This window comes from Paramisgurnus dabryanus, chromosome 15 (genome assembly GCF_030506205.2).
Source record: "Paramisgurnus dabryanus chromosome 15, PD_genome_1.1, whole genome shotgun sequence".
Taxonomy (NCBI): domain Eukaryota; kingdom Metazoa; phylum Chordata; class Actinopteri; order Cypriniformes; family Cobitidae; genus Paramisgurnus; species Paramisgurnus dabryanus.
This window is the reverse complement of record NC_133351.1, coordinates 16,322,397-16,335,996: the sequence shown is the minus strand read 5'-3', so window position 1 is coordinate 16,335,996 and position 13,600 is coordinate 16,322,397. Positions and strand designations below refer to the sequence as shown.

Genomic DNA, 13,600 nt, shown 5'->3' with positions numbered 1-13,600 from the left:
CGGCCGAATACCAAATCCACTGTTTAAGATTCGGCCGAAGCCGAATACAGAATCATATTCGCATCCTTATTCCATTAACCAGGGGTTAAATTGGGATTTGTTATGTGGGGGGGCTCTGCGGGGAGGGGTACTTCGAGGGGAAACATGTTTAATACTGATGACAGCAAAGCCACTGGTGTGTTTCAATGACATTCTGGACCTCTGATAGGATTTGATAAGTTTCAGCTTTAAAGCTGTGCCAGAGGTTGACCCCAAATATTTTAAAAAGAGCATCTGAATTTTAAATGATGCAAATCTATGAGTTTTGACACCCTATATCCATTTGTTCCACATGTCATTATGCACAATTGATCACATTTTAAAGGAAGTTAAAAGAATCAACCTCCTTGAATAATTCTAGGCATAAGATGCCCAAGAAGACTCTTACATGTCTTATAAATTAGCCATAGAGATTCCCTATGCTGGTCAGCAGTTAAAACAATCATATAGTTAGGTTTGATTTGTGTAATCAAAATACATTATTTTATTAAACTATGCCTATACAATGAGTTATATCCAGTGTTATCCAGTAACATACTGTAATTAAATGAGTCAAATGATCCTACGTGAGAGCGCGTTCTTGAAGTTCTGAGTTTTTTCGCTTGAGTTGCATAACTTGTGCGAAGACGCGTTTAAAGGGGAAAGCGCGTGTTTTCGCGGCAATTGCGCCGCCCAATTCGCGTCATTTGCATCGCCAGGACGCACCTGGTTGCTTCTTTGCATTGACTTTGTATGTAATCTACTCGCGCAAATCGTTAAACTTGCGTTGGTGAGTATGCTCTATAATGAATGGAAACACATTATTCCCTTCACGTCAGTGCACACGCACCAGCGCAGCGAGTACACTGGCAAGAGCAGAGCGAGACCTTCAGCCTATGTGCCGGGGCTTTGCCCAGGACGGCCCCTGCCCAATTTAAACCCTGCCATTAACACAGTAAAACACATTAATGAAGTAAACAACGTCCACAGCAGTGTATTTTTCATTTTATTTCATTTTAACTGTAAAAAAAGGATAAGCAACATTATGCCAGGATGACAAGGGGGAAAAACTATTTTGACAATTACCATAAGCCTATGCATAATGAAAGCGATGCGGTGCGAACCGCTCGTGTCCGCGAAATGTGAACCGGCCCCTAAGGCTCACCGAAAGAAAAAGCTTATCTCCACGTCAGCACCCGATGTGTGTAATCAACGGCCGAATGATATCGACCAGCGTAGTGCAAGCCTAGGGTTCGATTCGGTGGAAAACAATTTTAGGAATCCGAATCCTGGATTCGGTGCATCCTTAATACACATTTACACACCGAAGGAAATTTAAAAACATGAATCGAACAATAGGTGCCAGGACATTATTTTTAAAAGTGGTCCTCTTCACTGCAATTCACCAATAAAGACTCTGTGTGAAAGCAGTTTATGTCCGCACGATACAGTGAGATACTTAACTAGGTTTTGGAACAGAGCTTTCTGTCACCATTTATAAAAGGGTGTTACTTCACGCCTGTACATAGAGTTTATATTGATTATTTATGTGGTAATTTGGATAACAGGCTGAGAGGAACAGCGCTGCTAAAATGATCTTTAAATGATGCTGTTACATTCACAGTGAAATAGTCTGCATCTCTGCATTTATTAAGCCTGCATTGAATCTATGCCTGTAAACATCAGCAGAACTCTACACAATGTGCACACCTGTTATCCCCACTCCTTGCCTTTCTATGGGGTAGTTTCCCAGACAGGGTTTAGATTAATCTAGGACTAGGCCTTGGTTATATTAGGACATTTAAATAGTTTTTACAAGCAAATTTTAAAATGTACAGGTGTGCATCTTGAGACAAAACAACAGCACTGAAATATGTTAAGATATTATATTGTTTTTACAATAAAGGCAGCTCAAACATGAATTTCAGTCTGGGTGGCATAAGCCTTGTCCGGGAAATTGCCCCTATAAGTGTTATAAATAGTTTGGCATATTTGATAATGCATTCAATTACTCTGTTTAAAGGGAACATATCATGAAAATCTGACTTTTTCCTTGTTTAAGTGCTATAATTGGGTCCCCAGTGCTTTTATCATCCTAGAAAATGTGAAAAAGATCAACCAAGTAACATAGTTTTGGTAAACCATTATTTGCAAGTATGTGAAAAAATAGGTCATTAAAATTTGGATCCCCTTGTGATGTCAGAAGGGGATAATACTGCCCCTTTATCTGCACCATCCAACCACGGCACTGCCGTTTAGTGCAGAGATCAGCTCATTTGCATTTAAAGGACACACCCAAAATGGCACATTTCTGCTCACCTTTAACACATTTTACCATATTTGAGTAAAAAAGGACTTGCAGAGTCCGTGTGTAACTGTCTATGACTGTGTTTGTGTGGAGGGTTTATATTTTAAGCAGCCCTTTAATTCAACTTTGTGATGTGTCTCTTTTGCTGTCTTTGTAAAGTGTTTGGAGTTCTTTGGAGAAAAGGTAGGGAACTTTATCTCTGCATTTCACTTTCTCTTTATCTGAAGTGAATGACACAAATGAATTTCATTTTGTAGTAGGTCTGCACAATATTGGGGGAAACTAACATTGCATACTGGATGATTTTACCAGATGGCTTCTAAGAGGAAACGCCTTGCGTTTTTTGTATCGCTCACTGGTTTCTCACATAGAAATCTGTGATAAACCTTTTTTTAAATAGCGTACCAGTTGCAAAGGTGTCCAAAATAGTGTTGTTTTGAGGGGTGCTCTATGTGTTTTGTGATTTGAATGTTTGTTCTGCAGATGCAGGAATTGCAATGTCGATGCTGAAACAATAGTGCAGCCCTAGTTTGTAAGCATTACTTTATCTTTTAGGTGAAGGACTTTATTTGTATTATTTATTAACCTGTCTGTATTTTAAAAAGTATATTGCTTGTAATAAGAACAAAAATATTTTATTGGAGTAATCCTATTTAAATGATTTAAAATAAATCTCATCTGAAGATCTATGCAGAGGCAGCAGTAGGTGAGATCTTGGCTGGAGTGGTTGTCAAAAGCTACAGATGGCACATGATTATCTTGTGGCAATGATGTATGCTGAGGTCTTTAGAAATCTCTGATCGTTCTCAAAACATACATTTTCTGTTGAGTTGTTTAACGGTCTAGCAAACTTTTTTGACCTACATGTGGAGTACTATTTTTTATATTTTGAGTTTTTTTCTAAGCTGCATGCACAGATGCCCATAGCAGTTTTAATACAGACCTTTATTGTCCTTCTTTACACTATTTCATATGTACAATAATTTGGACACTCAAGGCATAGTCACAAATGTGATGAATGTCATGGCTTTGGATGTTATTTAAATAAATCTTAAAGTAGATGGCTCTATTTTAAATAATGGAACAATGGATAAACTGTTAGGACAAGTTGAATTCTGTCTGGTTATAGCCTGTAGGCACCTGTCTAAACTTTAGAGCCATTGACTTCATGCGTCCACATAAAATGACCTGGTTGTTAGGAAAAGTCTGTTGTTCTTTACTTGGGTTTAAACGAAAAGGAAAAGTTTAAATCGCTTAAAACAGGCGCGATAGCTGATTCGAACAAGTGATGTTTCACAGCGGCATCCATCTGTGTAATGTACAGAATCTGCTTTACCGTTGCTGCTGCGCTGTCGTCATCGTGTAAAGCCCGCCCCATCGTTTCTGATAGGGGTGTCACGATTCTCCAAATCCTCGATTCGATTACATTTTCGGTTCTAAGGCCACGATTCGATTCTCGATTATTATTATTTTTTTTTTTGAAAGACAAAAAATTATATGCCTTCATTATTATAATTATTATTATTATTATAGTTTCACATTAACATGCACATTGCATGCTTTTACTCGCATGGGGGTTTGTGGGCTTTACTTATGTGAGAGAGCTTGTAGAGAGAGGATTCCTTCTTGCACGCACATGGACTTAATGCGCGCATCTTGTACTCATCCTAGCATCTGAAATAAAACCGGTGCGTCACAAGCAGCTGCGCTTCTCTCTGTCCCACGTGCACGCGCTATTGCATCTGTCCGAAGTCTAAACATAAACTAAAGTAGTAATCCTTACGTATTTGTTCAGTTTTATGCGTTTCCTGCAAGCTTAGGCAAACTATCCCTTTTGTTTAAAATATAACCCGCTGCATCTTGGCGCCACTCTCACGCACGTGCAGAGAGACCTGCGCTCTGTCCAAAGGCAGATCACTAGGTAGTAATCCTGTTTATGATATGCATTACAAGGAGTTGTAGCAATACATCCCTCGTGCTTAAAATATAAATCGCGTTCGCTGGACCGTTTGTAAAGGAACCTCTGAGAGGTTTATTTTTTTCCCCGCTTGACAAGCCGACCGGACGTGACATGGGGGCGTGGCAGCATCGACGATCCCAAATTTTAATTCAAAGTTCGAGGTTGTGACTTAATTTCGATCGATTTCGATTTAAAAACGAAATCGTGACACCCTTAGTTTCTGATTGGTGCCACGGTAATGGGCTTGAATGGCCCCTTTGCCAGACTACTTGCAAAGCAAATCTAAATTTGCCGGAAGTTGTCTGGGTTTTCCTAGGCTAGGTGGATTAACTAATTTTTGGGAACTTTGGGGATAATGTAAGTACACAATAACATGTGCATTTTGGATATTTTATTAAAAAATCTTACATATTGTGGCTTTAAATAAAGGTGCTTGTCAATTGAGTAAATAGGAAGGAAATAATGCATTTTGCATAAAGCAGCATTACAAAAATTACAAAAATAAAACATTTGTCTCTTGTGGGTGTGTGCGTTTGTGTGTACACATTTTTTTGTTTCCCAGTGGGACCTTTATGGGGGTTGAAATCTAAAATGCACAATGTTATCTGTGAGCGTTATGTTTAGGGAAAGGGAATAGAATATACAGTTTGTCCAGTATAAAAAAAAACATTATGTATATGAAACATCCTCAAGGTGATAAAACAGCTGTGTGTGCATGTGCCTGTGTGAATAAATTATCAAAATATTGTCACTTGCAATAGAAAGTACATATGATTTTTCTTGCAATACTCTGATTTGGTTAGCAGAGTCGTGACCATAAACAAGTAATCCATGTAATCCTGTTGTGACATTCGCAGGATGCAGCACAATGCAGTAGCTCTAGTTTTGATGCTGTGCTTGCAAATATGACAGAATAAACACACCACAGTATTCATCTCTCTGTAACAGCATTTCGGCTTCAAACTGGTTACGGTTTTGAGAAGTTTTTTGTTATCTTGCAGCTTTGCAGGTGGCCCAAGTGTAAAAGATGGTGACCAGAAGAAGAAAGACGTTCTCAACATCTTCTCAGTGGCCTCTGGACATTTGTACGAGCGCTTCCTGAGGTAAAACATCCACGTGTATGACGCATACTGACACATGGCCACGTCAGCAGCATCTTTCGTCCTTACATTGTGCTTTTCCTATTATAGAATAATGATGCTGTCTGTCCTTCGACACACCACAACTCCTGTCAAGTTCTGGTTTCTCAAAAACTACCTTTCTCCCTCGTTCAAGGTAAGACTTACACGGGCCTGCAAGGTGCAGTTTCAAGATGCCACACACCCACACGCCAACCCTTTAACGGCTGCCTGACGCATATTGCAAAAATTGCAGAAGCTAGCTGAAATGCTCCCTTGCCTCTGTCCTTTTTATTATAGCCATTTTGAGAGATTTATCAGGTTGGAAAGTTGTTTAAGGCTGCTGCAGTGAGTGCCTCTGGAAGAGGAAAAATGTGTTGCGGGAAACTAGGAAGGGATTATAGCATCACATTTTTGTGTCATAAAAACAAACTGTATTTGGTTACTTTACATGTCAGTCAAGCGATCTCCTTCTGAGTGGGTGGTTCTTAGAAAGTGGACGCAGATGATGAAGTTGTCTTTCTCCAGACCTTGCATTTTCCAATACAGAACCTGAAATAAATACATCATCATATCAAGCTTAGCCAAAGACATATGCATTAATATGATGTAAATGGATATTAGTCTGTTGTCCTCAATTATTAATTCATACAGTATGTCTTTATGTACATGTACAGGACACTATTCCTCAAATGGCGAAGGAATATGGTTTCCAATATGAACTGGTCCAGTATAAGTGGCCACGCTGGCTTCACCAGCAAACAGAAAAGCAGCGCATCATCTGGGGTTACAAGATCCTTTTCCTAGATGTGCTCTTTCCTCTGGCTGTGGACAAGATCATCTTTGTTGATGCTGATCAGGTGAAAATGTGTTACTATACTCAATAAAAAAACAGCTTCTCGTAATAGAATACTTGCATACTGCAATGTACACTAAGTAAAATTTTTAAGAATACGTACATGAAAAGGTACACATTATTTAAAGGGACACTCCACTTTTTTTGAAAATATGCTCATTTTCCAGCTCCCATAGAGATAAACATTTGATTTTTCTCGTTTTAGGAATCCATTCAGCTGATCTTTAGGTCTGGTGGTACCATTTTTAGCATAGCTTAGCATAATTCATTGAATCTGATTAGACCATTAGCATCACACTAAAAAATAACCAGAGCGTTTCGATATTTTTCCTATTTAAAACTCGACTTTTCTGTAGTTACATTGTGTACTAAGACTGACAGAAAATAAAAGTTGCGATTTTCTAGGCAGATATGACAAGGAACTATACTCTCATTTCTGCGTAATAATCAAGGACTTTGCTGCCATAACATGGCTGCAGGAGGCCGGCGCAATGATATTACGCAGTGACTGAAAATAGTCCCCTTGGTAACTTTCAATAGCAAGTGACTATTTTCGGCCACTGCGTAATATCATTACGAAACTTTTTGGTTATTTTTAGCGCAATGCTAATGGTCTAATCAGATTCAATGGATTATGCTATGCTATGCTATGCTAAAAGTGCTAGCTCAAGACCCTGAAATTGTCTGAATGGATTCTAAACCAGTAAAAATCAAATATTTAACTCTAACTCAATACAGTGAGATTTTTTTACCTAATTTCACACATTATCATCATATCATCATCTCATTTCAAATGTATAAGATTAACTTGGTATATTTAAAGCAATGTTCAATTCAATTTTATTTATACAGCGCTTTTCACAATTGTTAATTGTTTCAAAGCAGCTTTACATTAATAGATGTAGGAAAAGCATAGAAAAGCAAGCGTAGTAGTAATGTAACATATACAGTAAAGTAGTAAGTTAAGCCAAAGGAGGTGGACTCTCCAGGGGATGAAAAAACCCCTAGGAGAAAAACCCTCCTGGCTAGTCCAGGGGGAAAACTCCTAGAAGGAGAAAAACCAATGAGAGAGATACATATATATTTATTTATATATATATATATATATATATATATATATATATACTATCGGGGTATGTGAACGGGTACGCAAATTAAACTGGTTCCGCCAGTGGTCATTGGTCAGGCATCGGCTGGGCATCAAGTTTGATGGACGGTCAGTAGATCAGTGGTGTGATGAACTTCACAACAGCAGGAACTGGGTTTGTTTGTCTCATTGTCCTCGGGGTCGAGGACGAGACAGGGAGAGAGAAACAGAATCCTGATGTTTGTATATTCATCTTTAAGGTGATTTTTAATTGCAAATCCTGAAGCTGAATTCTTTATATTTTAGATTGTCAGGGCAGATTTAAAGGATCTGAGAGAATTGGATCTAGAAGGAGCTCCCTATGGATATACTCCATTCTGCGATAGCCGAAGAGAGATGGAAGGCTACCGGTTTTGGAAAACAGGCTACTGGGCTTCCCATCTTGGACACAGGAAATACCACATCAGGTAGACAGAAATACATTGAAATCGCAGTCTATCACTTTGTACCATAAATTGCGTAAGGAATAATTGACAACAATTATTTTCAAAAATTCAAAGGTTCAGAGTCATTTATTCTGCTTATACCACGCTTAACACAAACATTGCTAAAACATTGCTCTGGTTGATACTTTTAGACAAAAAAATGCATACCTGTTGAACATTTTACAACCAATCAGAATTCAGCATTCAACAGCCCCGTGGTATAATGTAACACAATCTGTAAGCTTTGATATTTGAATATGTATTTCATTAAATGTGGCCCTCATTTTCCAGTGCACTGTATGTGGTGGACCTAAAGAAATTCAGGAAGATAGCAGCTGGAGACAGGCTTAGAGGACAGTACCAGGCTTTAAGCCAAGATCCCAACAGTCTGTCCAACCTGGACCAGGTATCTGCGCGACATGACCCTAGCCTTCCACTATAATATAAATTTAATGTGACAAGTAGATTAAATGTTGTTTCTCTTTGTTGGTCGATGCTAACAGGATCTTCCCAACAATATGATTCATCAAGTAGCCATCAAGTCTCTTCCTCAAGAGTGGCTATGGTGCGAGACATGGTGTGACAACAATTCCAAGGCAACTGCCAAGACTATAGATCTGGTTTGTATGCATTCATATCATACTATGCTATAACTCATTACACCCATACAGCAGTCCTACTTTGAAAAGCTTAAAAAATTTACTTTCCAAATAGCTGTTTTTGTTGTTGTTGGATCAATTTATGAATATAGTATATGAATTGTATATGCATTATATTATTATACCTCACATAATTATGTTTGGTGCCGATTATAATTAAAGCAATGACAGATTCATGACTTATTTGTACAATTTACCTGGTACACAAACCCAATAATGTGATATCTGGTCAAAATGCCTGCAGCCCGATCATATCCAGATTTCTTCATTCCTACTGTGGTTAACACACACACACAGAATGACAAAAATAGTAGTCTCATTTACACCCTTTCCCTTCCTGCTGGCTGCTTCTGTGAGGTGGGGAGGGAAATGTCTCATTAGAGACAGCAGTCAGGGAAATGGGTGTGAGTTTAGAAATCTGTTACTGAGCAGAGCGAGCACAGGTTCAGGGTATGGACTCGGGTCTCTTGCTCTCTCACTCAGAATGATGACCGTGTCATTCTGTTGAAAACTTTGCCTCATTTATACATGCCAAGTTTAGCCATTAAACTGTTTTACTCTAGGGATATGTGGGTTTATTTTAACTTAGACTTACAGTAGGGGTTTTATTTCATGGACTACTAGAAATCCACCTGCTACCTTTAGGTGTAAGTAACATCTATATAGTTGTAATACAGTAGTGCTGGTCAAAAGTGATGTCCAATTGAGATCTTTGCTCTTAATTCAAATATTTTATTAAAGATGCATTCATAATTGTGTATGTATGTTGCATTTGTGTTTGGAGTTCAAACTGCTCAGCCTTTAAGATGAATGTAAGGAGGATTGGCAGAAATTTACATACAACACATGTGCAAAGTTTATAAAGACATAGCTCAGGATAATGCATACAAAATATTACCACAATAAAGGATCAATAAATATAAAAAAACAGATAAAATTGTAGTCAATGTATGCTTTATTACCTTTTTGTACTTTTCTTTTTTTGCATATTCCCTATTTTGCTGTGATTTGCCTTTTTGACAATTTTTTGTCTAATAAGTACCTCAAAACTTAATTTTGTACCATATACCTCATATCGGGCAGTCATGGCCTAAAGTAAGAGAGTCTGGCTTGTGTTGCGACTGAGGTGCCCTTGAGCAAGGCACCTGTCCCCCATTGCTCCCCGGGTGCTGCAGTGTTACATTGGTTATTACGTCACATTTTAATCTCATGGTTTAATCTAACCTGAGGGGGAATTAAGTAAAGAATAATTTACGACGGGCCATTGAATTATTAGAAAAAAAAATCTTTTGCTTCGCGTCGTGACCACATCACCACCTCGGGTGTATTTTTTAATAATTCAACGGCCTGGAGTCAATTATTCCGCTTATACTACGGTTACCACACCTCAAGACATCGAATACATGATATATTTAAAGGGATTCGTCCGGGTTTTGTACTTAAATTGCTGTTGTGAGTAGGACTATTTCTTTCGCGTCTCATCCAACGGTTGGTTCCAAAAAGTCATTTTAAAGCTGGCAATGAAGGCTTGAGCCGTTGATAGCATTCTAATGCAGTTATTTATGAAGTTATTAGAAAGAGAACGAGAGCGACAGAGACAGAGAGAGAGAAAGAAAGAAAGAAAGAGGAGCGAGAGACCCTGCGCGTCTCTAAACAGCGCTTTTATTGCTTCGGAAAATCATCTGTCATGTTGTTTTTGTTAGTCTGTTATTACAGTTACCTATGCGAAGTGATATGGAACTGTAATGCGGTCTAGAGAGTTGCCTGGAACTACGTTCACCGTGCAATTCCTAGAAAATAATTGCACACCTCAGAACGTTCATCAGCCAATCAGATTCAAGCATTCAACGGACTCGTAGTATAATTGCTTTTATACCACGGGTCTGTTGAATGCTTGTTTCTGATTGGCCAAGAAATGTTCCATGGGTGTTGAATGATTTTTTTCTGTAAACCGCACACCTAACTTGTCAAATTTATTCAAAGTAGTCAACAGAGCAATGTTTGTGGAAACCAGGGTATAAGGTAAATAATTGACTCCGGTCCTTTGAATTATTTTAAATAATGCACACCCGCGGTGTAACGGCACTCCACTTCGCGTCATACAGCATTATTTCCACCTTGGGTGTGCATTATTTTCTTATAATTCAACGGCCCGTCGTCAATTATTCCTTACATAGTGGACATCACTTTTAGCCACCATTTTATCAATACGAAGTGATACAAAAAAAAGGTTTTACAACAATAAATCCATGTGAAAATCATTCTTAAATGTGTACGATATTGTTACGGTTACCAAATAATGTATACTGTAATTCATGCCTAATTTGAGTCCAAGAATTTTATGCGATTTTAGCTTTTTCTGGGGCGTTCATCTTTCCAAACTTTCAGTTGCAATGATGCAGTGAAAGTGCCGTTATGTTGTAAAAATGAGCTTTGTGACTCACAAGGCATTAAAGTGTTGATTTTAAACTCACAGAATTGGACATTTTAACTTCAAAGAGGGTTCATTAAATTACAGTAAATAAGGTCATTCAATACATAGTCTGGACAGGCTGCCGGTGAAGGAGGAAAACTGATGGATTCCTTTGTGATTGCAGTGCAATAACCCAAAGACCAAAGAGCCCAAGCTGAGTGCAGCGGTGAGGATTGTTCCAGAATGGTCCGACTATGACGATGAGATAAAGCAATTTCTGAGACAGGTGAAAGAGCAGAGAGAGGCGGCGACCCGACAGGGAAGCCCATCCTCATCATCACAGCACACGGGTATGAATGCATGACAGATGACATTTAACAATTACCAACAATGCTGTATTAAGCATACAACGTTCAGAAAATTTTAGTCACATAGCCATCACTGGGGCGGTACCTCAAAGGTACATATTGGTACCAAATGTATGCATGTCTGTACCTAAATTGTAGGCATTAGGTCTCTTTAAAGGGTACGGACCTAGTGACGACTCGTTATAAACTTTTAAATACTACACTGCATCCAGTCCAAATTGGATGTGTCCATAGGAGTCATAGCCCAGGAAGTGTTTTAGATGTTAAAGGAACGGTTCACCCAAAAATGAAAGGTGTGGCTGTGATCATTTACTCAATGTAGTGTAATTACAGCGCATCATCTGTATTTTGACAGGCACCAAACGGGATGAGCTTTAGCGCCGAGTGCTCACAGCGGCATAGAGGAGAGTGATGATTGCACCTGATCTTCCTGCGATGCTTGAAGTCGACAGTCATACAGAGATGTTTTCTCCAACATACACCAGGAAATACCGTTACACTGCAGCTGTATATATCGAACAGTAGGGATAATTTGCATGTGATTGTCATTGCGCATCTTGTCAGTAAAGCCGGTTCCGTAATTAGAAGTAAATCGCCATCACTTGCTTTCAGATGGAGCGGCATTTACTACACAAAGCCGTAGTTCACTGAAGATCGGACCAATTTCACATTATTGCGGACGTATCGCCAGTGATATGGCCCAGCTTGTTATGAACTACAGCTTTGTGTAGTAAATGCCGCTCCATCTGAAAGCAGGTGATGGCGATTTACTACTAATCAAGGAACCGGCTTTACTGAGGGCATGCGCATGATATCGCATGCAAATTATCCCGCATCCCTATCGAATAGGAAATGCACGCTAAAATAAATGGTTTTTAACTTCATGCCATTTTTGTAATTTATATATGATTTTGAATGAAGGTTCAATCTATTCGATTTTTAGATGTAAACTGTGCTGAATACATTAAACTGATTTTTGTAACATTATTGACAGGAAGGATTAAAGATATGCATTTTGAGATGTTTTTGGGCATTGGCACTGGTTTACATGTAGTGTATTTATAAAGGAAATATTGTCAATACTGTGTACATTCATCCATTGAAAACTATATATTTACTGTTTTGCCGTTCGTTTCACTGTTTTGCATTTCATGTAATAGTTTCAATGAGAATTCCGTCACCTTTTTTTCATCTTTGTGGCAGTGTTTACATATGAAGGGTGACTCATTTGTGGCTTTTAAAATGCAGTTTTTTATTATGTATTGAATTTGCTTTAGCATTGCAGAATACACTACAACATTGAGCTCTCTGAGCTTCAATCCACAAAACTACTGTAAAGTAGGTACAGTGAATACTATCATAGTGCAGATACTTAATATCTATTGAGGTGTTACTTATACATTTCTTGTTTTATATGTTTTCAAACAAACATCTTACTATGCCTTGAATGTACAAGGATGTGGATTATCTCAGGAATAAAGCGATATTTTATTCTGAGAGGCATAACCTGTGATTTATGGCTTTTAACCATTAGTATTTGAATAGCACACTGCAAAACAACGACTTTCTTACAGAGTATTTTTGTCTTTTTTTCAGTAAAATATCTAAAAATTCTTAAATTAAGATGTATTTTCCTGATGAGCAAAAGGACCTAGAAAAGAATTTTCTATATATAAAACAAGCAAAAAAATCTGCCAATGGAAAAAGAAAAATTTTCTTGAAATAAGTTTACTTTTTTTCATAAACACTTAATTCAAGAATTTTTTAAACACAAATTTGCTTAATTTTTATAATTGCATATTTTTATATAAAAATTTATATAATTGCATTAACTATTACACTGCAAAAAAATGACTTTCTTACTTATTATGTTTGTCTTGTTTTCAGTAGAAATATCTAAAAATTCTTAAATAAAGATGCTTTTTCTTGATGAGCAAAATTACCTTAGAAAATAAGTCTAGTTTATAGGCAAAAAATATATATACAATTTATGTGAATTTGTGCTTAAAACAAGCAAAATTATCCGCAAATGTGGTGAGAAAAAAAATTCTCACTAAATCTTTTTTCTTAAACACTTAATTTAAAATTTTCTCACCCCATTGTCTCTATAGACTTATTTTCTTAGGTCATTTTGCTCATCAAGAAAATACATATTGATTAAAGAATTTTAGATATTTCTACTGAAAACAAGACAAAAATACAAAGTACTGTACTAAATACTGCAGTTTTGCAGTGTAACTTATGATTGCGTGAAGGTCACATTACTTAAAGTTTTTAAGTTGCTGGTACGGCTTATTTGATCATTCATAACGTCTCTACGCTCTTCAG

General features: G+C 37.7%; 1 protein-coding gene across 3 annotated transcripts in view; it reads left to right on the top strand.

Annotated features, from left to right (window-relative positions):
* Positions 1–12,769, top strand: part of uggt2 (UDP-glucose glycoprotein glucosyltransferase 2) — a 40,419-nt gene extending 27,650 nt beyond the window's left edge. For 2 of the 3 annotated variants that reach the window (XM_065251677.1, XM_065251678.2), the window contains exons 33-41: positions 2,486–2,509; positions 5,288–5,389; positions 5,477–5,561; positions 6,082–6,264; positions 7,654–7,814; positions 8,124–8,238; positions 8,336–8,452; positions 11,089–11,254; positions 11,628–12,769. In XM_065251677.1, the coding sequence (XP_065107749.1) occupies positions 2,486–2,509; positions 5,288–5,389; positions 5,477–5,561; positions 6,082–6,264; positions 7,654–7,814; positions 8,124–8,238; positions 8,336–8,452; positions 11,089–11,254; positions 11,628–11,650 (976 nt within the window). In that variant the 3' untranslated portion in view covers positions 11,651–12,769. The remainder of the gene's footprint in view (positions 1–2,485; positions 2,510–5,287; positions 5,390–5,476; positions 5,562–6,081; positions 6,265–7,653; positions 7,815–8,123; positions 8,239–8,335; positions 8,453–11,088; positions 11,255–11,627) is intronic. The other variant, XM_073811915.1, reaches the window with a different exon arrangement.
* Positions 12,770–13,600: the final 831 nt, after the last annotated feature.